Genomic DNA, 26557 nt, shown 5'->3' with positions numbered 1-26557 from the left:
AAATGCAATTATTAATATTTCATTTCCAGCCCTAATTATTTCAACATTGAGGTCGACCAAAAAACCAAAACAAGACAAAACTTTAAAAACTTTCACACTGGGAAAATGGGGGCTGGCTGTGTATCTGGGCCCACAGTAGAACGTGAGCTGACGATGTGTTTTGATTCGTGTGGAAAGGCCTGGGGCTGCTCTGTCCAGCGGGGCAGCCACAGCCACGGGGCTACTGAGCATTTTGAGTGCGGGAGCTGGGCCCAAATGCCCACGTGAGTGCAAAGTATATACTGGATTCCAAAGTCTTAACATGACAAACAATATCTCGCTAATAATTTTTACACTGGTTACATGCTAAAATGCTAATATTTTAGATATACTGGGTTAAATAAAATACATTATTAAATCTGATTTCACCTCTCTGTTTTTCTTTTTGTTAGTGTGTCTAATAGAAAATGGAAAACCGCATATGTGGTTTGCATTCTGTTTCTACACGACAGCACTGGTTTGGAAGGATGAAACCGAACTGATAGCAAGGTTACCTCAGGGATAAATTTAGAGGGAATGTGGTCAAAAAAGAATTTCCATTTTCCGTAATATTTGATTTTTTTTCTTAAAGGTCAAGGGAGCCCAGTTAAAGAGCCACACCCTCAAGCAGAGGGCCTGACCTTGAACAAGTCACCTCACCTCTCAGCACCTCAGTTTTCTCACCTGTACAATGGGATAATAAGAGAAGTCGCTACATAGGGTTATGTATGGATTGAATGCGTTAGCTTCTAAATTACAGTGGGGGAAGCCTGGCACAGGCCTCATAAACGTTAGCTATATTATTAAATAACAAAACTTGATGAATATTAGCAAATTGTTGGTCCAAGGAGAATGTGTACACATACTGCTTCTATAATGAAGAAATAATAATAAACTGTGAAATAAAGAGCATCAAGTTTGAAGCCAGACAGACCCACGTTGAAATCCCAGCTTTGCCCTCCCTAGCAGAATGAGCTTGGGCAAATCACTTTGAATCTCTGAGCCTCAATTTCCCCCATCTGTAAAATGGGAGCAATCTAGCTCGTAGGATCAGCAGGAGGATTGAAAAAGATCAAACACAGAACACCCTTGGTTTTGGCAGGAGTTTGGTAAATAGTACTTGCTACATTCTTGCCACTATTACAAGGTATGATTTCTCAGCCTCAGTGTAATGACGTGACGCCATGAATCAGAGTTGACAGGCCCATGGTCCATGTGACTGGCGGTCTGGAGATGGCAGAAGCAGGTTTAAATCCCAGGCTCCTCATGCTGTGTGGCCTTGGCTGAGACCTGCCCATCTCTGGGCCTCCCTCTCCCCTTCCATAAAATGAGGTCCTTGGCTTGAGTACCTCTCAAGTTTTTCCCTGAAAACTCCTACAAGCCCTCGAGACCTTTAAAACACCTTACAGTTTTACATCAGACTCTGTGATTCTTCGATATAAGAATGCCTTGTCTCCCAAAACAATATCCAAATAAAACAGCCCCCCAAAATGATCCATTAAAATGAATGCTCCAGAAAGAAGCACTATGCTTGGCTTGGGGCTCTATTTAACTGTCCCCTGCCCACGACTCCCTTCCGTATGAGAAGCACCAGACTCAATGGTCTATGGATCCCTGAAGGATCAATTCTCTTTTAAAATATGCTTATACTTTTAAAAGTGAAAGAGGGAATAATTCATGGACATGGTTAAAAACAATAATAAAAAGAGAAGGAATCGCTAAGAGTTCAAACGGGCATACTACACAAGTAATGTTCTCTCCACCCCATCTCAGCCTCGCCAAAGGCAAAAATCTACCCATACTCCCACGTTTCAATAAATATACTAATCGTGGCATACTATATTGCTTTGCACCTTCTTTTTTGTAATAGTGGATTCCATCCTATATAGTATGTGCCATTCTGTTTTACGGTTGCATAGTTTGCCTCTCTACGAGCGCATAATTTATTTAATCCACCTCTACTGGTAGACGCTGAAATTGTTTCTAGCATTTGCTATGACAAGCAGCATGACTATGAATATCATTATGTACATGTGCAATCATTTCTGCAGGGTAAGTTCCCACAAGTGGAAGTACAGGATCAAAAGTTGCATTTTATATTTTGTGAGGCTCTGCAAAAGAGGCTGCGCAGCTTCACACACCTACCCGCCCACAAGGTCTGAGCGCGGCCTTGCCCACGCGCCTCTGGCCCCATGAAGATGAGAAACTGTCCTCCAACATCGCCACCTGCTGCCCACACGGGGAAATGCAGCCTTCCTGCACCCAGCCCCGGGCTGCTCCCAGAATGAGGGAGCGTCCCTTTGCATTCACCCACACTCTCCTGGAGCATCTGTATAGAGGAAGAGGCAGTAGAGAAACCTGCTTTTTTCCTGGGGAAACCATGAGTGCTAGGATGTGGTAGGTGCTTTACGTACAGGATTCTGCAATCAGACCCAGCTTTCATTTTGCTGGCTCTGCCACCTTCCAGCTGTGTGTCTACAAGTGAGTGATCTCACCTCTCTGAGCTCCGGTTTCCTATGTGCAAGTGGGTATGGCACTACCGACCACCCAGCACTGACGGGAGGATCTGATAAGATGATGAGTTGCTTCTAAAAAGGGACAGGAATGGGCAGCAACCAAGGAGGAAATGCTAATGGCTAGTGAAACACAAAAAGATGTTTCAGCACAGAAGCCAGGGAAAGGCTGCGTAGAGCAGATGCCCTGTCTTGCCCATCAGATTGACAAGGATTTGAAGGCTGATGACTGCTCGTTGGCAAGGCTGTGGGAAAACGCAAATTGAAACCGTAAGTTACGCCTCTGCCCATCTGATTGGCGAACAAGTGCAAAGACTGATAACATCTGGCGGGGCAGACTCTTCCCCTTGGGCAGGCTCAGCAATTGCTCTGTGGTTTTAGAAGTGATGTAGAAGAAGCTGATAAAAATTTTAATGTGTATAGCCTTTGACCCAGCAAACCCACTTCCAGGATGCTGTCAGAGAGAAATAAAATCTACCAGATGGTAGAACAGATACAAGTACAATGAAATGTTTTTTATAAAAAAGTAAGAAAGACAGGCAGATAGAAAAGAAAGAAAAACAGAAAGAAAGTAAATAGATATCCACCAGAGGGAGATGGTTGACTATATACTAGAACAGCCGGACAGCCATGCAAGGCTAGAAAAGATGTCTGGGTTTGTTTTGTTTTGTTTTGTTTCCAGGCCTTTCCTTGGAGATTTAGATCCGAATGGACCCGATGGGGCTTGGGGGCCTGCATTATCAACAAAAGCCCAGGAGGATTCTGCCCATTAGGGAAGTTTGACACACACGGCCCAGGGGATGGTGCGGCCCAGTGGCGCTCATGGCCCCTGCACACTGGATCAGCTGGGGGCTCTTTACTAGCACCGGGTCCCCCCTGCAGCCGCAGAAACGAACGAGGTGGGTTTGTACAAACTGACATGGAAATGCTCTAGATGTGGAGGTCAGCGGAAGCTCTAAGCGGCAGAACAGTTCTTCCAGCGTGATATGTCTATGTCGTGAACGTAAAAGGGCATGTGTACACATGAGGGCATGTGTACACTGAAAGGCACACTCGAGAATATTCACAACCACCTAATTCATAACAGCCCCAAACTGGGGACTACTCAAATGTCTACCAACTGCAAACTGGATAGATAAATGGTAGCATATTATTCTGGTGAAATACTATACAGCAGTGAAAAAGAATAAACTATTGATATATATAACAACCTGGATAAATATCCCAGATGTTAAGTTTGAGTAAAAGAAGCCAGACACAAAAGGGCACATACTGTATGATTCCATTTACAGGAAGTACAAGGATAGGCAAAACTAGTCAGAGGTGAAAGAAATCAGTACAGTGGCTATCTCTGAGGTGAATATTGAGTGGAAAGAGCATGAAATGTTTAGCTCTACCTCTCAGCTACACATTTAGGAAGTGTGTGCTTTCCTGTATACAAATTATACCTCAGTTTAAAAAGAAAGAAAAATGCTTAAAAATAGAAAACAATAAAAAAAACCACACAATTCTTTGCGTGTATATTTAGAGAAAGCTCTGCCAGGATATACTCCAGGCTAACGACAGTGGCCACCTCTGTGAAGGGAAGTGGGGGACTGAGGATGGGGAGAAAGTGGAGAACTCTTTCATCATTTCCTCTATTCTATATGACTTGAATTTTTACAACAATTATGAACTACTTGTAAAATTTTTTAAAGCAACTCGAATCTTAAAACAAGAAAAGGAACATACATGCACAAAGATTCTCAGACCTCACTCCAGATGTGCTGAATCAGAATTTTTACCAGGAACTCAAGCTCTGGTCCAAGCCCTGCCTCCCTATCACTGTGCTCTTGCATACCCCCAGTGACGGGGATCTTACTGCCTCCCAGGGCATTAGGATGCCCTTCCTCCTGTCTTGCCTCTGATCTTTTACCTTGAGCTTGGACTCCCCCTCTGAGTCTTTCCATCCTCCCCACCACCCACTGGGACCCCCATGGCGCTCACCCACTGACAGGGAGCCACGAGCCAGTTTGGGGAGCAGCAGGTCGAGCTGGCGGAAGGTGTGGAAGACGTCGGCTGAGTGGACAAGGTCCTGGGCCTGGCTCTCAGGGGTGCGTGGCAACGCCTCAATTCCATAAAGAGTCAGGTAGCCGGCTCTGGGGGTGACAAACAGCATGTCAGGGGTCTTCCTTGGACACTCACAGCCAAACCCACCCATGGCAGCTTCTCTTCATTCATGCACCTAATGAGCACCCAATCCTACCAGGGACCGTTCCGGGTACTGGGAGTCAGCGGCGAGTAAAACAGACGAAACTCCCTGTCCTCAGCACGGGGGACAGACCACAGACAAGAACAACGAGCAGAACGAGTAACGTGCAGCTGGTGCCCAGCAGCACCGTCAGGCACAGAGCTGGGCAGCAGGCTGGGGGGGGCACAACGTCGCACGCGTGGTGAGGAGGGGCTCGCTCAAGCTGGCTCCTGAAGGATGACAAGGGGCAGCTGTGGGAAGACTCCAGGGAGGGCTTGAGGTAGAGTGATCAGCAAGTTGTATCGAGCATGTTGTGGCCCCCCGCAAACACTGGGTGGAGGGATGGAGGGATGGAGGGATGGGTGGGCAGAAGGACGGATGGGTAGGTGGATAGAAGGATTGGCAGGCGAAGAAATGGATGGATGGACATGTGGATAGGTGGATGGATGGAGGGATGGGGGATGAAGGGATGGGTGGAAGGGAGAAGGATGGATAGGTGGATGGAAGGATGGATGGATAGGTAGATGGAAGGATGGATGGATAGGTGGATGGAAGGATGGATGGATAGGTGGATGGAAGGATGGATGGATAGGTGGATGGAAGGATGGATGGATAGGTAGATGGAAGGACGGATGGATAGGTGGATGGAAGGATGGATGGATAGGTGGATGGATAGGTGGATGGATAGGTGGATGGAAGGATGGATGGATAGGTAGATGGAAGGATGGATGGATAGGTGGATGGAAGGATGGATGGATAGGTGGATGGAAGGATGGATGGATAGGTGGATGGAAGGATGGATGGATAGGTAGATGGAAGGATGGATGGATAGGTGGATGGAAGGATGGATGGATAGGTGGATGGAAGGATGGATGGATAGGTAGATGGAAGGACGGATGGATAGGTGGATGGAAGGATGGATGGATAGGTGGATGGATAGGTGGATGGATAGGTGGATGGATAGGTGGATGGAAGGATGGATGGATAGGTGGATGGAAGGATGGATGGATAGGTGGATGGAAGGATGGATGGATAGGTGGATGGAAGGATGGATGGATAGGTAGATGGAAGGATGGATGGATAGGTGGATGGAAGGATGGATGGATAGGTGGATGGAAGGATGGATGGATAGGTAGATGGAAGGACGGATGGATAGGTGGATGGAAGGATGGATGGATAGGTAGATGGAAGGACGGATGGATAGGTGGATGGAAGGATGGATGGATAGGTAGATGGAAGGATGGATGGATAGGTGGATGGAAGGATGGATGGATAGGTGGATGGAAGGATGGATGGATAGGTAGATGGAAGGATGGATGGATAGGTGGATGGAAGGATGGATGGATAGGTGGATGGAAGGATGGATGGATAGGTAGATGGAAGGACGGATGGATAGGTGGATGGAAGGATGGATGGATAGGTAGATGGAAGGACGGATGGATAGGTGGATGGAAGGATGGATGGATAGGTGGATGGATAGGTGGATGGATAGGTGGATGGAAGGATGGATGGATAGGTAGATGGAAGGATGGATGGATAGGTGGATGGAAGGATGGATGGATAGGTAGATGGAAGGACGGATGGATAGGTGGATGGAAGGATGGATGGATAGGTGGATGGATAGGTGGATGGATAGGTGGATGGAAGGATGGATGGATAGGTGGATGGAAGGATGGATGGATAGGTAGATGGAAGGATGGATGGATAGGTGGATGGAAGGATGGATGGATAGGTGGATGGATAGGTGGATGGATAGGTGGATGGAAGGATGGATGGATAGGTGGATGGAAGGATGGATGGATAGGTGGATGGATAGGTGGATGGAAGGATGGATGGATAGGTGGATGGAAGGATGGATGGATAGGTAGATGGAAGGACGGATGGATAGGTGGATGGAAGGATGGATGGATAGGTGGATGGAAGGATGGATGGATAGGTGGATGGAAGGATGGATGGATAGGTGGATGGATAGGTGGATGGAAGGATGGATGGATAGGTAGATGGAAGGATGGATGGATAGGTGGATGGATAGGTGGATGGATAGGTGGATGGAAGGACGGATGGATAGGTGGATGGAAGGACGGATGGATAGGTGGATGGAAGGATGGATGGATAGGTGGATGGAAGGATGGATGGATAGGTGGATGGATAGGTGGATGGAAGGATGGATGGATAGGTGGATGGAAGGATGGATGGATAGGTAGATGGAAGGATGGATGGATAGGTGGATGGAAGGATGGATGGATAGGTGGATGGAAGGATGGATGGATAGGTGGATGGAAGGACGGATGGATAGGTGGATGGATAGGTGGATGGATAGGTGGATGGAAGGATGGATGGATAGGTGGATGGAAGGATGGATGGATAGGTAGATGGAAGGATGGATGGATAGGTGGATGGAAGGATGGATGGATAGGTGGATGGAAGGATGGATGGATAGGTGGATGGAAGGACGGATGGATAGGTGGATGGATAGGTGGATGGATAGGTGGATGGAAGGATGGATGGATAGGTGGATGGAAGGACGGATGGATAGGTAGATGGAAGGATGGATGGATAGGTGGATGGAAGGATGGATGGATAGGTGGATGGAAGGATGGATGGATAGGTGGATGGATAGGTGGATGGATAGGTGGATGGAAGGATGGATGGATAGGTAGATGGAAGGACGGATGGATAGGTGGATGGAAGGATGGATGGATAGGTGGATGGAAGGATGGATGGATAGGTGGATGGATAGGTGGATGGAAGGATGGATGGATAGGTGGATGGAAGGACGGATGGATAGGTGGATGGAAGGATGGATGGATAGGTAGATGGAAGGACGGATGGATAGGTGGATGGAAGGATGGATGGATAGGTGGATGGAAGGATGGATGGATAGGTGGATGGATAGGTGGATGGAAGGATGGATGGATAGGTGGATGGAAGGACGGATGGATAGGTGGATGGAAGGACGGATGGATAGGTGGATGGAAGGACGGATGGATAGGTGGATGGAAGGATGGATGGATAGGTGGATGGATAGGTGGATGGAAGGATGGATGGATAGGTGGATGGAAGGATGGATGGATAGGTGGATGGAAGGATGGATGGATAGGTGGATGGATAGGTGGATGGAAGGATGGATGGATAGGTAGAAATTAATCCTGAGAACACTGATCTTGCAAGAAAATTACGGGGTCCCTCTGAGTCCTTGACCTCTGAGTCATTCAGGCCACTGTCCCACCTTCCCCCACATCCCGCTCACCTCCCCCTCGTCCAGCCGAGGCTTCCACACCCCAGGGATGGGGCGCTCATGACCTGCCCGTCCCACGGACTCAGGGGAAGCCACCCCCTTCAGAGGAGCTGAACCGCTCCTTCCAGCGTCTGAGCCGTCAGCCCTGCTCGAGCCTCTGCCCCGGCCCGGGGGTCTGTCCCCTCCTCTGCAGACCGGCGCCCTCGCTGTCCCTAAGGCAGCAGCTGGAAAGTGCAGCCCCTGAAGGGGACGCGGTCCACGGCATGCTCTCCTTCAGTCAATACAGCTTTCCCCAAAACACACTGAACCTACCTTCAGACCTGTGGAACCTGCACCCCCACTCACTCCCCCTGAACAGGAGCCCGCTCCCGGCCGCAGTCCCCGCCCCCGACAGCCCGGGGCGGGAACAGCGTGGCCGCCCCTCTCAGCCCCTCTCAGAGACACGCGCTTGCCTTGCCGGCCGTGGTCCCCGGACCCCGCAGTCAAACACCCGTCGCCATTTACCACCTCGCTCGCACCACTGCTTTTCCTGAAATGGAGAACGATTTCCCTGTGCATGTATTTCTACCTGAAATTGCAATTTTAAAAAAACTCTAAAATAAACCCAGAGGACCACGAGGCTTCCCATGGAAGTGAAGGCCCTTTCCACGGCACCTCCGATCAAAGCGACGCGGCTGAGGGCGACAATCACACGTGTAAATCACACACGGCCCACAGGGGGTGCTGGGTGGCACAGAGAAACTCAAGCGGGACCAAGCTGGACACGGGCGAGGGCTGTCGCGCTAAGGGGGTGTCAAGGAAGGGCTCTCTGCGCGGGTGGCACGCGAGATGAGCCGTGAAGTGAGGTGGGAGCCGCACAGATGTGTGTGTGGGGGGGAACAGCATTCCCAGGCAAGGGAACAGAAACTGCAAAGGCCCCACGGGGGGCGGGGGCGCCTGGCCCGTTCAAGGGGCAGCGAGGAGGACATTGTGATGAGAAGAGGCCAGGGTCACAGGACGAGGACACGGCAGGGCTTGGGATGTGGCTCTGAGTGAGGCCAACGCAGGACAGACAGGTTGGGGGTTGTGAGAGGCGGCACTTCACAGTTTGCGCCGTGCGGACCTGCACCTCCACAAACTCGCCCTCCCTTCCTCTTTCAGGGCCACCGACGGCCAGGAGGCCGGAGCCGCAGCCCAGGCCTCAGGCCCTGGGGACACAGGGCAGGATCTGCAGGGCCGGATCCACATCCGTCCCCTGGCACTGTGCCTGCGGCACCACGAGGCCTCAACGGTCCCAGCTGCCACCCTGTCCCCTGCCTCCCCCAACCCCACTGACATCTTCGCCCACATGGGGACACAGGACGGCAGGAGCCAGGAGGCCTCGGGGCTGCCCTGCCGTGAACTTGCTGGGTGGTTTCAGCTGCCTCCGGCCCTCCGTCCCCATCACACTATGACAGGTGGCCAGACCCGCTCCAGCCAGACCAAGCACAGCCCTGGACGGGGTCTGCCCCACTCCAGGATGAACCCAGAAGAATGGGATCATTGACACGCGAGGGTGGTGGCTGAGGGTGCGGGCTCCGGAGCCAGCCCTGCTGGGGCCCCAGTGTGGGCTTCTGGACAAATGGCTTAGGCTCCCTTGGCCTCAGTTTTCCCATCTGTGAAATGGGGCATGTGAAGTACTAGCCTCCCAGAGCCGCTGCGAGCATGAGACAAGTAGGCACACACTGAGTCGTACGTAAACAGACCCACATGCCCACGCATGTCAACTAGTTGCTGCCCTTTATCCTGAAACTATGTTGCTGTAATGTTTTGGAGGGTTGAAATGCCCTTTCTTTTACAAATGCTGGTGGGTTAACGATACCATTAAAAATCAAGGAGCTATCCTCAATATCCTCTTCCCCCTTCCCACACCACGCTCCCCAAGCCCTGCCCCAGCCAAATCTTTCAGCAGGGCCTTGGACGCCATCTCCAACAGCTACCTGCACTCTCACCGCCCCCCAGCCACCGCCTTTCAACCCCCTGGGTGACTACGGCAGCCTCCCGAGGGGTCCTCCTGCCCCCTTCTCAGGCCCACGCCCCCCTACAGGACCTCCTCCTCCATCCAGCAGCCAAAGGGGCTTCAAAACTCCTAAATTGGACCATGCTGTGCCCGGCTCAAACCCCCGATGTCACCCATCTTATTCAGAATACATTCCAGAACCTTCCATGTCTGTGAGGCTCTGTTGAGACCTGGCTCTGCCAACTCCTCTGACCTCACCTCCACTTCCCCCTGCAGCTCACGGTGCTCCAGCCACCCCGGCCCTCTTGCCAAGCCCTGGCGCTTGCCGTGTCCTCCGCCCAGAATCATGGCACGGTGGGTACCTCGTAGCTACTTCTTGGCTCTGAAGCCAGATCCTCAGAGAGCCCCTGCCCCATCGGTCTGGCCGAAAGACCCCCCCGATGCTATCACCCCATCTGTGGACCTCTGTTGTCGTGTTTATCCCTCTCTGACATAACCACAGTCTGTCTCGCCCACTGAGTGTCAGCTGTGTGAGTCTGGGGACTTCACCTGTCCTGTTCCTGCTGTATTCCCAGGGCCCGGAATAGTGCCCGGCACGCCGAAGGAAGGAACAGTCGGCTGTGCAGTTTTTAACATGAGTTTACATGGCCTGATAAAAGGTTAAGGCCCTGGGTTGGTCTCTTAAACATTTTGTTTTTCTGGTCCATGAAATCCCAAAGTCCAGAAGCCACAGGACAAGAGGCCTCTGAAGTCATGCTCTGCTACTTCTCTGGGTGACCCACAAGGCCCCATTCTCAGCCAGTGTCTCTTTAACAGCTTCTGGGCTGGGTCGGGTGAACACCTGGGCTCCCAGGTGTACGACGACTTCCCTGAAGTCTTGGCTTTGGGCGTCCCAAACTGCTTCCCCCACCCACAAAGTCTTCCCGGCCCCCGTGGCCACTGCTCGTGGCGACACAGGGACGGATGTCAGGCCCCGCCCAGGCTCACCTGAGCAGGAGGCTGTAGGAGAAGTCGAGGAGCCCCATCTCACGCCAGCCGCCGCCCGCTTCTGCGGCATCGCCCAGCAGGACGGTGCGGAGGTTGGCGTACATGGCTTCCGTGAGCGTCTGCAGCTCTCTGTGCAGGAGGGTCCTGAGGCAGGGGACAAAGTGTGAGAGTTGGCTTCCAAAGGCAAATATCCACCCACAGGCTCCTCCTCCCCAAATCTCAGGATCCCAGAGCTCAAGCTCGCCCCTGGCAGTGGGGCCCCGTGGGAGACCGGCTTAAACAAGATGACAGTATAACTACCATCGTCAACAACAATGCCAGTTGCCACTTATTGTGCTAAGCACGATGATCTCATGTCATTTGACGACCCCCCTAGGAATAACAGTTACTATTGTGACACCCATTTTACAGATGAGAAACTCAGGAACAGAGAGCAAAGTGACTCACCCAAGGTGACACAGGCAGTAAGTAGTATAGCTGAGACTGAAACCCAGGCCTGCCCAACTCCAGGGTCTCAACTCTGAACTAGGATCGTCTGTCTCTACCTGGGGCACACAAGCTTGGATGAGGGACCCACAGCCTTCTGGAAGAGAAGGAACTAAAAAGCAACTCCTTTCTCCCTGAAATCAAAAGACAGGAAGACCTGTTTGGAGAGTTATGGTGTCCCCTGACTAAGGACTGCTGAGACATGACCCCTGGTGAGCCTGACATGAGGTCCAGGGAATCTGTGCTGGTGACCTGGTCTCATCACTCGGACCTAAGAGCTGGAGGAGATGACCAGTCTGGGGGAGTGTGTGGCAGAAGCCAGAGCCACCCATACTGAGCCCCCATGCTACACAGTCCACACTGGGCCACGACTAAGGATTTGGTTAGAAGCCAAGAAAGGGGGATCAGTGTCTAAGCCTACGCCCCCTCTGCACCTCTTGAAGGGATCTAGACCAGAAAGGACACCACGGCAGCAAGCGAACCACATGTCCACCGGGCTGTGCACAGTCAGTGCTTGACAGCGACACCTTGTGGCAGCAGCGAGAACGGCGGGGCCGTGCTGATCAGGTGCTCTACCTGTGCCTGACGGCAGGTTCTGTCACCACCCGCTGTTGGGAAGTGGGATGGGCAGCTTCACACTGAGTAAGCCCCTGGGTGCTTGCATAATTCACGAGGGGAAAGCCTGCAGAGGGGGTCCATGAACTCCCTGGCAATAACGACTCTGGGACGTTCAAATAGGAACGTGGCTGGAAAAACAACAGATGTGATTCGTGTGAGATGGTGCCAGGGGCTTGGCACCGTGCCTGGCACATTGAAAACGTGAACGCTCCCCAAAAAGTGGGAGCCGGCATTGCCATTCACCCTTGCCCAGCTGTTCTCCCCACGTCACCCCAGTCACTAGTCCTCAACAGAGACAGTGGCCCTCAACAGAAGTGGCAGCTATGTCCAGAAGATGTCATGCTGGCTTGTGAGAAATTTCCAGAAATTCTTAAGGCAGACACTGGAGGAAACTGGGATCCTCCCTGGGTGGGGGAGTGGGATACAGTGAGCCGTGGATTCCTGTTGCTGACCCACCCCAGGGTGCCCTGGAACGGCAGGACCCAGGACACTCAGGCTCGGAAACGCTCCTAGCAGCTGTCCCACAGGACAAGGTCAGACAAGGTCAGACGGGGCGTCACCTCTCATAAATGCTGGCCTTGCCTCTGCTTCGCTATCCTGCAAAACAGAGGATGCCAGACACTTTCCCACACTCTGGGAGGTCGTTCTCCCTGAGACAGATCGCTGAAGGCTGCCACAGACTGCGCGAACTCTAGACGTGGACACAGGGTTTCGTCTGTGTCAGCATCTCAGATGGAGGAGGATGGTAGTGAAGGCAGCAGACCTGGGTTCAAATCCCAGCCCCACCACTTACTAGCAGTAGACCCTGGGCAAGTCACTTCACTTCTCTGGGCCTCAGTTTCCTCACCCATAAAATAGGGATAAAAATACCCGCCTCCTGAGGCTAAGGGACAGATATGAACGTGTGCCTGTCAAACACGGGGCACCTCCTGCACCGCCACCCCAGTCTGGGACGGTGAGCAGGGCATAGCAGGTCCTCAGATGTCTGCTGAATGGACGCAGAGTAAACGTGCTCACGCGCCCTTTCGTGGATAAACTATTCCTCGTGTTGCAGGAGCCGCGCCACCTCCTAGCTATGAGGCCTAAGGCAAGTCACCCCTCCCAGCCCTATGGTGCCGCTCTATAAAATGAGCCTGGAAGTGACGCAGCCTCCAGCGGCTGTGAAGACTAAGGAGATGGTAGGTGACGCCCAGCACAGGGTGCGGATCAAACATATTCACCCCCCGCCTACTCTCCTTCCCTCCACGGAGGAGGGGACAGAGGCTCAGGGCGGGGAAGGGATTTGTCCAAAGTGCCAAAGCTAGGGAGAGACGGAGCTGGGGCTTGAATCTGGGTCCGGCAGACCCGAGGCCTGGCCTCCTCCGGCTAAAGTCGGGGCTGCCTCCTAAAGGGCGCCGACAGGAGAGGGAAGAGTCTTTAGTCCCGTTGTCTGGGCTGTTTCTGTTTCGCTTTTGTTTGCGTTCCCGGGACCCAGTGTGTACGGGACACGGTGCGCAGCCACACGGCCCACCCAAGACTCGGCGCACAGGCAGAAGCAGGTCGCCCGCCAGCCCGCCACGGCGCCCTGCGCAGCCACTCACGGTCTCATCCGGGCCTTTTCATCGCTCGGGCTGAAATGCGGCAGCTGCACGTCGAAAATCCTCTCCATGAGGAAGACGGCGTAGGCGTGGAAGTCCAGCTTGGCGCGAGCCTCCCACACCACGGCGTCGTAGGAGTGCGGGTCCAGGAGGACGGTGACATACCTGCCCCCCACCAGCACCTGCGGCGAGTGGGCAGGGTGGAGTGGGGAGTGTCACTGGGAACAGCAGCCGCTCCCGGTGGTCATGGCCCGTCCCCGCCGGGCACTTAAGAGACAATGTTCTCTTACCAATCCCTCACGCCCACTCTGTGAGGCAGGGACTCGCCGTTTCTAGCTGCAAAGTGAGGCTAAGAAAAGGGACCAATGTGCCCACGATCTCACGGCTGAGAAGTGGCAGGGCTGGGACTGGAATTCGGGGCTTTTTAAAATCAAACAAAGGCTGTGTTCTTTACCACCAATGGCACAGGCCGTTGTTATCTTGGTTACTGCCGTATGTCCAGCAGGCAGGAGGGAAGGCCGACAGAAGACAGCAGAGGGACATTGTGTGCCTCACGGGTGGGTGGACGGATGGATGGAAGGAAGGACGGACAGATGAATGAAAGGAAGGATGGTGCTGGGTAGATGCCAGGGGATGGACTGCAGATAGATGGAAGGATGGATGGATGGAAGAAGGAAGGAAGGAAGGAAGGAAGGAAGGAAGGAAGGAAGGAAGGAAGGAAGGAAGGAAGGAAGGAAGGAAGGAAGGAAGGAAGGAAGGAAGGAAACTATTGGGTAAATGCTAGTGGATGGAACATTAAATGGGTGGATAAATGGAAGGATAGATCAGCGCATCTATGTTGGACAAAAAGGATGGAAAGGCAGCTAGAGGTTGGTTGGAAACTAAACATGTACGAATGTTGGGTACATGGATAACAGGATGGTAAGTAGATACTGGATAAACAGACTGAAGAAGAATGATGGTTGGGTGGAAGTTGGAAGAATACATGAAGATGGACGGGTCATGGTTGTTTGAACGGATGTTGGAGAGATGGATGCATGGAGATATAAATAGATGTACACTGGGTGGACAGACACTGGATATCGAATATAGCTAAGTGTTGGATAGAGAGTGGCAGGTGGATAGAAAGATGGGTAGACATATGGAAAATGGAAGTTGGTAGAAAGTGAATAGTCATTCCTCAGTATCCATGGGGATTGGTTCCAGGATCTCCTACACGTACCAAAATCCATGGAGGCTCAAGTCCCTGGTGTAGTATTTGCATATAACCTAGGCACACCTCCCATATAATTCAAATCATCTCTAGATGACTTATAATAATACCTAATACAATATAAATGCTATGTAAGTAGTTGTTATCCTCTATTATTTAGGGTATAATGACAAGAAAAAAGTCCATCTTTGTTCATATATGCTCGTAAGTCCATATTTGTATAGATGCAATTTTTTTTCAAGTATTTTTGATCCGCGGTTGGGTAAAATCCACAGATGCAGAACTCATTGACACAGAGGGCTGACTGCACACGCATGAAAGTGGATGGGTGTTGGTTACATGCGTGGAAGAATGCTGGGTAAATATGGGTAGACAGACAGGGATAGATGACGGATAAGAAGATGAACAGACAGATGTTGGAAGAGTATGTGGAAAGACGGATGGATGAACAGATAGATGGAGTCTGATGGAAACAGAATATATGAAGGAACGTTGGGTGGGTACTAGGGCAGAAGGGTGCCGGGTAGACCCTGGGTGGACAGGCAGAAGAATAGATGCTAGGTGCGCAGATGAACGCTGGACAGATGGAGGTTGAATGAATGGGTGGAGGTCGCCGCACGGAGGTACAGTACTGGACAGGTGTTGAGTGACTGCGTAGCGGGATGGTGGGAGGAGGCCGGGGGGTGCTGAACGGATGGACACCAGGTAAGCACTGGATATGCAGCTGGGCAGGTGGATGGATAGGAATTTGGCTGGACCACTGGCTGGATGTTGGATGAGGGGATCAGCATATGGGCAGATGTGGAAGGAACTGGAAGACACACCAGCCAGTATGAGGCCCCGTTTCTCATCCCTGTCCCTCCCAGGAGGCACAAGAAGCACTTACAGTAAAGATGTCCCCGTGCTTCTCCTTCATCCTAGTGAGGAAGCCGGCAGCATCTCTTCCAAAGTCCAAGGCATGGCCCAGCCAGGGGATGCTGCCCAGGGCCAGGGGAGGCTCTCCGGGTCGCCTGCAGAAGCCACAGCGCTCATCACTCTTCGGTCAGTCAAGGAAGGGGGAGACGGGTATATGTCATGGGGTGCCATTTTAAATGGAGCGGTCAGGGCAGGCTTCACTGAGGACATGGGAGGACAGACCCGAGGGTGGGGAGGGAGGGAGACACAGGGGCATCTGGGAGCAGAGCTATCCAGGCAGAGGGAGCAGCAAGCGCAAAGGCCCTGAGGTTGGATCACACCCAGCGTGATCAAAGGAGGAGGTGAGTGTGGCAGGATCGGAGGGAGCAGGGAGAAGTCATGGAAGTTGATGCTGGGGCGGTAACAGGGGCTCATGCAGGGTTTTCCTTTAGTGAGGTGGGAGCCATGGGGGGGGGCTGAGCAGGGCAGGGACATAGTTTGGCTTTGGTTTCTCCAGGATGCTTCCTGCTACAGGACAGAGAATGGACTTGGAGTGGGAGCAGAAGCTGGGGACCCGCTGATGTCTGGCAGAGAGTATGGGGTGCAGTGGAGGTGGGGGGACAGCCTTCCAGGACCCCACAACATAATGACACAGAGGAGTCGCGTGAGCCAGCCCGGGCCAGGGCTTTGGTCATCTCGCACTCCCCGCCCTGCCCACAGACAGAGGACGGGACTGGACGGCACAGTCGGGTGGCAGAAGGCAGTGGGAGCGCCTGCTTCATCGCTGCCCCCGACTACCCCTCGCCAGCTCAGGGTCTGAGGTACCTCGGTGGCAAGAGGCCAGGCCACAGCCTCTAGGGGTGTCCCAGGGGTACATGCTAGCTCTGCCCAGGGACGAGACAGTTACGTGTGTGACAGCCAAGGTCAGAATCACCAGTGAATGCAGACACTGCTCTGAGGGTGGAATAACAGCATCCCCAGCTCGCTGGGGGAGGCGGGACTCTAGGGTGACTCGTAGCAGCCACACCCTTGCAGAGTCCCCTCTGTTGAGTCGGCGATGGATGGCACAGGTGACTTTAGGAGAAAAGCACTCTCCTGAGTGGGCTGAGCTAACGGTGGGGGGGGGGCAGGCCCTTCCTGGCAAAAGACACTCAAAGCACAGGCACAGGGAGAGGAAGAGGGTCCCGTGACAAGGACCTCGGGCAGCTGCGAGAGCTGTGAGGGGACCTCAGCTGGCAGCAGGCAAGGAGATGAGGACCTCGGTGCTGCCACCGCAGGCGGCGGGACTCCGCCAGACTCCTCCCTGGAGCTTCCCAGGAGAGGGCAGCTCAGCGACGCCTCCATTTCAGCCACCTAAGACTCTACCCAGAGCACCGGCCGCACCCTGCTGGACTTCTGACCCGCCGAACTGAGCCAACAGATGGGTGTTGTTCTAGGCCGCTAAGCGCATGGTGGTTAGTTACTTGGCAATGAATAGCTAATGCTCTCAAACCTACGGCGTGAGTCCACCCTCCCTGACCCAAGCCAAGCCTCCCCGCCCTCGCCCATGACCCTCGGACCCTCGCAGGGCGGGACTGGGGGCTGCTGGGGGCTGCAGTCAGGAGCACAGAGGGGCCGCACAACCTTGCAGGGCTGCTGCTCACAGGGGAGCCTTTGGGGGTCCCTAAACCCAGGTCAGGACCCCCGACTTAGTCTTAAAATGACTGTAGCCACAGGGATGCAGAAAGCTCCCAGATACCTGTCTGCTGGATGAATGAAAGAATCGCCACGCCTCTCCTGCTCACTGGGATTCATTCCCGTTCGCCAACCATTCATGAGAAGCAGGCGCTGTCCTGGGTGCTGCAGACCCAGCGGGGGACAGGGCAGACAAGGTCGCTGACAACATGGGGCTTACGGACCAAAAAGGGCAAGTAAACAAAAAGCAAAAGGGCAAAAATCTCATCAGAAGGTGAGAATTGTGACAAAGAAAATAAAGGAGATACAGCTCAATGAGGAAAAGACAAATCGCCCGGTTTAAAAACGCAGGAAGAACGTGCACAGGCAGGTCTCCAAGGACGTGCACACGGTCAACGGAAAGATGCTCAGCATCGTTAGTCGCTGGGATGTGCAAACCACACCACGGCGAGGTGCCACTTCACCCACTAGAATGGGAGTAAGAAGAATAACAATTTTTAAAAAGGAAGATAAGTGTTGGCAAGAATGCAGAGAAACTGGAACCCTCATAGTTGCTACTGGGGATGTGAAATGCTGCAGCCACTTTGCAAACCAGCCCGGCAGTTGCTCAAAAGGTTAAGTGCAGTAACACTACGAAAACGTCTTCATGCACAAATTTTTAGACTATTGTTCACAGCAGCATTATTCATAATAGCTGAAAAGTGAAAACAACCCCAAAGTCTGTTGACTGAGGAATGGATAAACAAAATGTGGTGTGCCCAGGCCATGCTACATGACTCAGCCATAAAAAGGAACGAAGCCCTGATTCATGCTACCATGTGGATGGACCTTAATAACATTAAGCTACGTTAAAGATGCCAGCCACAAAAGGTTACAAATTATATGATTCCATGTGCATGAAACATCCAGAATTGGCAAATCAATAGAGACAGAAAATAGGTTAGTAGTTGCCAAGAGCTAGGGGAGGCGGATTGGGGAGTGACTGCTAACGGGGACATGATTTCTTTTGGGGGTGAGGAAAACATTTTGGAATTAGATAGTGGTGATGGCTGCACAACACTGAATATACTAAAAACCAATGACTTGTACTCTTTAAAAGGGTGAATTTTACGGAATGCGAATTATATGTCACTAAAGAAAAAAGAAAGAAGGGTGATGGGAGTCAGTGAGGGGCCTGGTTTACAGAAGGTGGTCAAGGAAGGCCTCCCCAAGGAGGTGCCATGTGAGCAAAGACCCAAAGGATGAGAAGGGAATTCACTGAAAGAAGAGTGTTATAAGCAAAGGGAACAGCTAGCGCAACGGCCCTGGGGTGGGATGCACTTGGTGAGTTTTCAAGACAGCAGGAGCCTGCATGACTGCAGTGGAGAATGCAGGAGTGAGAGGCAGGCAATGACCAGGGAGACGACCCTGTAAACTGTGAAGGCCTGAAGGCCGAAGTCAGAGTCTGGCTTCTATGCCAACGTGGTGGGGATCCACCAGAGGGTTCGAAGCAGGAGTCAGGAGATGATGTGACTACGCTTTCAAAGGGTCGCAACAGAGAGGCATGAGGAAGGAGAGAGATGTGTTAGGAGACCACTGTGACCATCCAGGACAGCAATATGGCGGAAGCAGAGGTCACGGCGCCCAGTGAGCCAGGCCTAGCACCTGACTCCCCACCCCAGCAATTCAGGGGAGCACCAACTTCTCCTCATCCCTTTCCTCCTCCTCTCCCTCTTCCTCCACCCCTGCCTCCCCTTCCCTCTGTGTGGCTGTCCCCCAACATAACCCAAAGGGTGGTAGGCAGGAGAGAATGGCCAGATGTGAGGGCCATGGCTGGGGAAGACGGGAACAGAACCAGAGATGACGTTTGGGGGCCTGGGAGGGGCCTCCCCCACCATCCCCGCCTCTCTCCCCAGCCCCCACCCTGCCTCTCCGCCCACAGTTCCAAGCCCAGCTTCTCTAGGCAGAGGAGATTGCAGATTGAAGCTGGGGTCCTGAGGAGGCGCCTCGCCTCGCCGAGCCCCTGGGCTAAGGCAGCCTCTCCCGAAGGCCCGTGTGGCACGCTGCCAAGCCGTGAGCTGGTGCACCCAGCCGCTCCAGGTCAAAGCCCCGGGAGAGAGGACACAGGAGCAGCGATTTCTGCGTAAGGGACGGGAGGGCGAGGTGGTTCTGAGCCCAGACTTAGCGCCACTCCTCCTGACTTCAAACCCTAGCCATGCTTCTTGCCGGCTGTGTGACTTCGCTTCTCTCTGCCTCTCTTCCCCGTCTGTGAGGCGGGAGTAACCCCACTACTGACCTCACTGGGCTGTGAGGGGAGGAAAGGGGTTAAGGGCACCTAGCAGAGCACCTGGCACCTGCTAGCCGGGAGCAGCTGAGACGAGGGACCAGTAAGACTCCTGGGCACCATTTACTGAGCGCCAGCTACACACCAGGCACTGTGCTTTGGCATTTTCCAAACGTTTCCTTGCTTGGTAATCATGGCTAACACCTACCGAATGAGCCCTGGCAGTGTGGGGTGCGCCACGCTAAGCCCTTCACCCCACCAACTCCATGAATCCTCCCCCTAACCCCACGAGGAGGGAACTGTTACTGCAGGCCCACCTTACAGAGGAGGAAACTGAGGTGTGAGGGGCCAGGGGGCCCACCCTAGAGGAGCTGGGTTTCCAATCCAAGTAGGTCTGCAGAGCCCAGGCTTTTGACACTACCCTGGCCCTCAGTCACCCCAACTGGACACTTACACCCCACTTCGCAGATGAGGGGTGCATCTAACAGAGAGATTGCAGCCACCTGCCCAAACGCAAGGCCTAGGAGGGGCTTCCTGTCCCAGCCCTTTGTCCCGGCAGCCGGAGCCAGGTGTTATTTCTGGCAGCTTTCCTGTCTCCCCAGACGCATCCCAAGGAGACGCAGACAAAGGCCGGAAGCTGGGAGCCCAGGCGCCGGGGCCCTGATGCGGTCAGTGGGCGGTGGGCGGGCGGTTAGCCGGGCTGGGGTTGGCCGGGCTGGTCGTAGGCTCTGGCCCTCGACCCAACTCAGGCCCGCCACATTCCAGGGTGACTCAGCCAGCAGGGGCGAAGGAGGCTCTATTTTGAGGTCTGAGGGCTCCAGCCTCGCCCACTGACACTTTCACTGCTTCAAGGCACTGCCAGGCTCTGGGGGGGCGGGGGGAGGGAAGGCTCGACCTTCCTGTCCGGGCCCGCGCCCACTCAGCCGCCCCCCGCCTGCCCAGCCTGGCTCAGGCAGCAAGACGTCTTTTCTGATTCTCCCCTAAGAGCTTTAATGCCCATGATGCGGCTCCTCTAAAAACTGCCCATTCCTCCCTCACAGACCCCACCGCCAGCCCTGCCACCTGCCCTGTCTCCCTCTCCCAGCTGACCCCGTGCAGCCAGGGGCGGGGAGTCACGGGCGGGACGTCGCTCGCCCCTGTGCCCGCTGACGTGCCGTGTCGCATCCTCCGTGCAAGGTCCTCGAGAGCAGAGGCTGCTCCCTCCAGCACCTGGAGCGTGCCGGCACAGGGTGAGCAGGTGCTTATTAAGTGCGTGTCAGACGGAGGAATCACGTGCGCAGTCGGCACTCAGTGAGCAGCACGCGCCTCCCAGAGTTGCCGAGGGCGCTAAGCCAGTGCAGTTAAGAACCTGACACACCGTCCGTGTTCTAGACTGCCCAGAGCAGAGGCTGGCATCCGTTAGCTGTGCGATGCTGCAAGATTGCCTGACCTCTCTGTTCCACAGTTTCAACGTAATGTAGGGCCCTCAGGCTCTGGGAGGATCAGATGGGGAACAAAAAGGGACTGAGTTGTCCAGCTGAGTTGGAGCAACCTGAGCTTTTGTTTAACTGTTTTAACCCATTCTTCCCCCAGGGCTCACCCACAGGCCTCTAGGGCAGGGGTCCTCAAACTAAGGCCCACGGGCCACATGTGGCCCCCCAAGGACATTTATCCAGCCTGCCAGGTGTTTTTGCTGCTGCTGCCTGTCCTGCTTAGCAGCCGACTCGTCCGGGCCCACAGTGCGCATGTGTGGAATGTGCGCCGCACTCTCCAGCGGCCCTCCCACGGTCTGAGGGACAGTGAACTGGCCCCCCGTTTAAAAAGTTTGAGGACCCCTGTTCTAGGGTTTCCTGTCTGCCATTAACTGAAGGTCTCCCAGATGCTGTTCCAAACCTCCCCCCACTGCTTCCTGCTGTGTAGAAAAAAACCTTCTTGCTCTAGTTTTTGTTTTCTTGTTTTTGAAATAGACACACTCACAGAATTATTTCTCAACATAAGAAAAAACAGCAGAGGAAGTACAGTGCTAAACAGAATAGCAGCATGTTGGAGAGGCTATAGGGAGTCGTGGGGACTGTGGCAAGGTTTAAAGAGGGCTCTACTACTGAGTCCCAGGAAAGTGTTGCTAGATCTTCCAATTTTTCACAACAAGTTGGCAATCCGGATTTCTGTATACGGAGCCCCTCTCTTTTTCCCCTTGTACTGTGCAGCCCAACCGGACACACGCAGGGCTGAATGCAGCCACGGACCAGCATCTGGCCCATCTGGTCAGTGCATGTTAGAATGAGACAGATTTATCTGTGCCTACAAATTCTGCATCCTGCAGTGGCCCAGACCAGCCACTGAGCCACAGGGAATGACACTATGGCCTCTGGACCCCCAGGAGATCTCTCTTGATGCTCCAGGTAACAGCCGCACTAGCCCAAAGAGGAAGAGAGGCGAACAGCCTGATGAAGCGGCTGGGGCCCGAGAGACCAGCTCTGTGAGCCACCTCCCAGTACAGACAGGGAAACTGAGGCCTGGAAAGCAAGGAGGAGGTCTCTCATACCCACGAGGCAAATCATTGGCCTCAATGGACCCAGAAGTCACACTGCTAACTCTCAGCTCCACCCTTTCCCAGGAGAAACTGGGCTTAAAATCTTGCAGAAATTTGGATTTGGACCAGGAACTAGATGGCATTAAGAATTATTTTTTTTTTTAATTTTTTTATTTCAACATATTATGGGGGTACAAATGTTAAGGTTACGTATATTGCCCATGCCCCACCTCCCCCCTCGAGGCAGAGCTTCAAGCGTGACCATCTGCCAAACGTTGCACATCTCACTCATTATGTTTGTATATACCCATCCCCTCCTCCCCCCCACCCGCCCGACACCCGATAAATGTTACTCCTATATGTCCACTGAGGTGTTGATCCATTAATACCAATTTGCTGGTGAGTACATGTGGTGCTTGTTTTTCCATTCTTGAGATACTTCACTTAGTAGAATGGGTTCCAGCTCTATCCAGGAAAATACAAGAGGTGCTGTATCACCATTGTTTCTCAAAGCTGAATAGTACTCCATGGTATACATATACCACATTTTATTAACCCACTCATGAATTGATGGGCACTTGGGTTGTTTCCACAACTTTGCGATTGTGAATTGTGCTGCTATAAACATTCGAGTGTAGGTGAAGAATTATTATTATTATTATTTTTTATTCTCAGGCAAGATAATGGAATTGTGATTGCATTTTTTTTTAGGAGACAGGCTCTCGGTCAGTTGCTCAGGCTCAAGTGCAGTGGCATAATCATAGCTCACTGTATCCTTGTTTTTTGATATGCATTCTGAAATACTCAAGAGTAAAATATCATGACGTGCATGATTTTTAAAACAACGTTAACTGCCCTCCTGCTGTCAAATCAAGGTGTGGATACGCAGGGGTTCTTATACTATTCTTTTTCTGTATAGTTAAAATTTTTCATAAATTAAAAAGTTTAAAAAATAAAAAAAAAATACCATTAAGTGAAGACAGAGTTGCTAAACGGATTAAGTAGTATTTTTTTGTTTTTTTGTTTTCTTACTGGGCCAAGCATGAATTGTGGGGCTGGCTACAGGTGGAATATAATCTCTGCATGATCTTGGAAAAGTCACTTAACCTTTTTTAAGCCTCAGCTATATGGTGGGGGTGATGAAAACTATCTCAGGGCTTGGTCAGCAAAGGAATGAAACGAGAGAAGCAGAGAGCCTTGTTTCGACCCAAACTTTGGGTCAGTGTCTACACAGCACCATCTTTTTCCACATGATTGTCCTTCCTTAAGAAATCTTCTGCTGTGGCTGCATCTCTTATTATCTAAGGCTCCGTGGTTCTAAGAATTTTAAGTAGTCAGATTACAAATATAATGTGCGGGAAGAGTGAGAATTCATTTTTCCTGAAAATTAAAAATCCTTGCTATCCTGAGCTTTAATCCAGGCAGACCTTGAGCAAGTTGCTTGGCCTCTCTGACCCTCCATTTCCTCCTCTGTAAAATGGGGGTAACAAAAGTGCCCCCTAGATGAGCTGGGAAGGGAAAATGAGATTGGGGGCCCAAATTGGGGTCCCCAAAGTCCATGTACTGCCCTCCAGCTGCTGTGACCCCCCCCTCGTTCCCACACTTCTCTCCAGTATTCACTTGATACCCCTCCCAATATACCCACAGGTATAAAAATCAAAGGCTCATCCCAAAGATAGATTAGCTCTCCAGATTGACAGTCGGCAAGAACTGGCCAAAAGAATGTCCAATTGGCATTCCTCCCAACCCAGCAACTCCATTCTTAGCTACTATTATCATCATCTCCATTTTAAACACAGGGAAACTGAGGCAGAAAGCAGTTACTCAACTTGACCATATCTCCACAGGCTGGGAATTTGCATATGCCAAGAGCACCGGGCACCCAGGTACCCCCTCCCATGCACTGGGGCACGCTGCCCCCTCCTGCCCCAGAGGAAAGCGAGACCATCGGACGCCCGCAGGAAGAGCACAGCTCATTGTCTGAAACAGCAAAGCACCAAAAGCAACCTAAAAGTCCATCAAGTCCATCGATGGGCACGTGAACACAAAGGAACAAAGAAACCTGCAACTTATTCATGTTATGGAATATCAAAACAGAGGATTAGATCTCCATGCAGCAACACTGAACAGATGTCAAAACTAAAATCTGGGTGAAGAAAAGCAACGGCACAGTCTGAAAACTCTTCTCTACAGAGTCCTGAAAGAGCCTGCCAACCTAGGAGAAATAATTCATTTCTTCATCGGGGAGTTTGCTGTCTTTTCCTTTTCTGCAGGTAAATGATTGAAGGCATCAATTTTAATTTCACCTGAAAAGCTGTCTGGAGGCTGAAGAAAAATACGGGCAGCTTAGTGCCTGAAAATTCAACTAACATATTGTTTCAAAACCCAAAACTTGCCGATGTTTCTGGCTTTTTCAAACACTCTAACGTAATAAGCGCGCGCACACACACACACTTACATGCAAGGCTGGTGGCGGCCCCCTCCCTTCTGTAGATCAAAAAGAAAAGGCTCCCTAGACCAGACCCCATGAGAAAAGCCACACCCAGATGTCCACCTGGATAAGAACTTTTCCCTTCTGGGTTCCGCAAATGCAAATACCGCCAGCCCCTCCTACTTCTCAATGACCACCCAAGGTCACAATGGCAAATCCCCAGCTCTTCCTGCCAAAAGTCCCTAGCCCAGGCCCAAAGGGTATAAAAGGCCGCAGCCGCCCCTAAACGGGGGTGACTTCTGGGGCCCCCCTCTCTTGGGGCCCCAGAACCTCCTCTGGGAACACTAAATAAAGCCACCTGGTTTGGCCCCACTCTTTCTCTCTGTTTCTTTCTCAGCTGCGGAAAAACCTTACATTACACTGCTCTGGATTATCTACAAGCTCATGTCTGTAAGAATAATTTTTAAAACATCTGGAAGACTGAGGAGATATCACAACTAAAGGAATGTGGTACCTTGGATCGGGTCCTGGAAGAAAGGAGGACATTAATGGAAAACTGAAGCAATCCCAGTGAAGTCTGAAGTTTAGTTCACAGTGATGCGGCCAGTGCTAGGTTTTCAGTTGTGACAAATGTACCATGACAATGTAAGATGTTAACAACAGGGGAGACGGGGGAGGGGAATACAGGAACTCTTTGTACTATCTTTGCAACTTTTCTGTAAATCTCAACCTAGTCTAAAATAAAAAACACATTTTTTTTTCAAATCCTGAAGTTTCCACCCAAACTGAGAAACAGGAGAGGCCTGAAGAGGGGAAAGGACTAGAATCCCAGGGCAAGGGGGTGGGGACGGTTGAAGGGCTTCAGTCTTATCTATTCTGCTATTCAAATTAATTTTTAAAATACTTTATGAAAAGAAGAACTACTGCTATCACCCTGATTGGAGGTGTATGAGTTCTACCTCTCCTCCTAAATCGCAGATTCTCAATGGAGCAGGAAAACCCTTGGGCCCTGGAGGTGGCAACGTCCGGCCCCCGTAGGGGACCCCTTTAGCCGCCCCAGTTTCTCCCGAGGCAAATGAACACACGGAAGCCTACCCACCGCCCAGCCCAATCCAGACGCGGAACACGGAGGAAGGTGGCTCCAGGGCGCGAAAAGGACAGCCCCGGGGCCCCTACATCCCGCGGCCTCAACTGTCCCGTCAGTGCAATGGGCGCAGAGCAGGCAGAGTGTGACAGCGAGTGCCGGGCGCCGGCGGAGGCTCAGGAGCAGGAGAGGCTCCTCCACCCGGTCCCGCCGAGGCTCTCCGCGCACTCTCCCCGCTCGCAGACCCCCGTCCTCACCCAGACCCCTTCGCGGTCCGGCCACGGCGCTAGGGCCCGACCCGGACCCTCGCGGCGGTGTGCGGCCCCAGGGACCTCCCGTCCCCGCAATGCCCGCCGTGCGCCTTCGTGGCGGCCGGCCGGCGCGGGGACCCACCGGGCTCGCGGCCGAGCGAGGCGCCCGTGGCGGCGGCGGGCAGGCACTCACCGCGCGCGCCGGCGGGTCAGCAGCAGCAGCAGCAGCAGCGCGGCCAGGAGGCCGAGCAGCGCGGCCCAGGCCATGGCGGGACAGCGGCGGCCGCGACGCGGGCCGCCCAGGTAAAGCCCTCCGCCCCGCCGGCGCCCCTCCCACCCGCCGCGGGCGCCGCGGGGCGGGGGCGGGGCCTCCGGTATTGGGGGGGCGCCGCGGGACAGCCCCCACCTCCCGGTCCGGAGGGGACACGTGGGAGGGAGGGGGGGATGGAGTGGGTTGGCTGTGCTGGGCTGGCAGGGGTGATGGAGGGGCGAGGTTCGGAGGGGATGTGCAGGGGAGAGGTGGGAGGGGGCTGGGGGAGGTGGGAGGGGCAGCCTGAGCCAGCGGAGGGGAGGAATGTGGGGAGGCGGAG

At 52.9% G+C, this 26557-nt stretch overlaps 1 protein-coding gene across 2 annotated transcripts in view; it reads right to left on the bottom strand.

Annotated features, from left to right (window-relative positions):
- PTGIS (prostaglandin I2 synthase) overlaps nucleotides 1-26265 on the bottom strand; it is a 47456-nt gene extending 21191 nt beyond the window's left edge. For both annotated transcript variants that reach the window (XM_076010883.1, XM_020281735.2), the window contains exons 1-5: nucleotides 26161-26265; nucleotides 15745-15868; nucleotides 13649-13827; nucleotides 10965-11108; nucleotides 4518-4669 (exon numbers count right to left, since the gene is read on the bottom strand). In XM_076010883.1, coding sequence (XP_075866998.1) covers nucleotides 4518-4669; nucleotides 10965-11108; nucleotides 13649-13827; nucleotides 15745-15868; nucleotides 26161-26234 — 673 coding nt within the window. In that variant the 5' untranslated portion in view covers nucleotides 26235-26265. The remainder of the gene's footprint in view (nucleotides 1-4517; nucleotides 4670-10964; nucleotides 11109-13648; nucleotides 13828-15744; nucleotides 15869-26160) is intronic.
- Nucleotides 26266-26557: the final 292 nt, after the last annotated feature.

The sequence above is a fragment of the Microcebus murinus genome, chromosome 16 (genome assembly GCF_040939455.1).
Source record: "Microcebus murinus isolate Inina chromosome 16, M.murinus_Inina_mat1.0, whole genome shotgun sequence".
Lineage (NCBI taxonomy): Eukaryota > Metazoa > Chordata > Mammalia > Primates > Cheirogaleidae > Microcebus > Microcebus murinus.
This window is presented reverse-complemented; position numbering and strand designations above follow the sequence as displayed.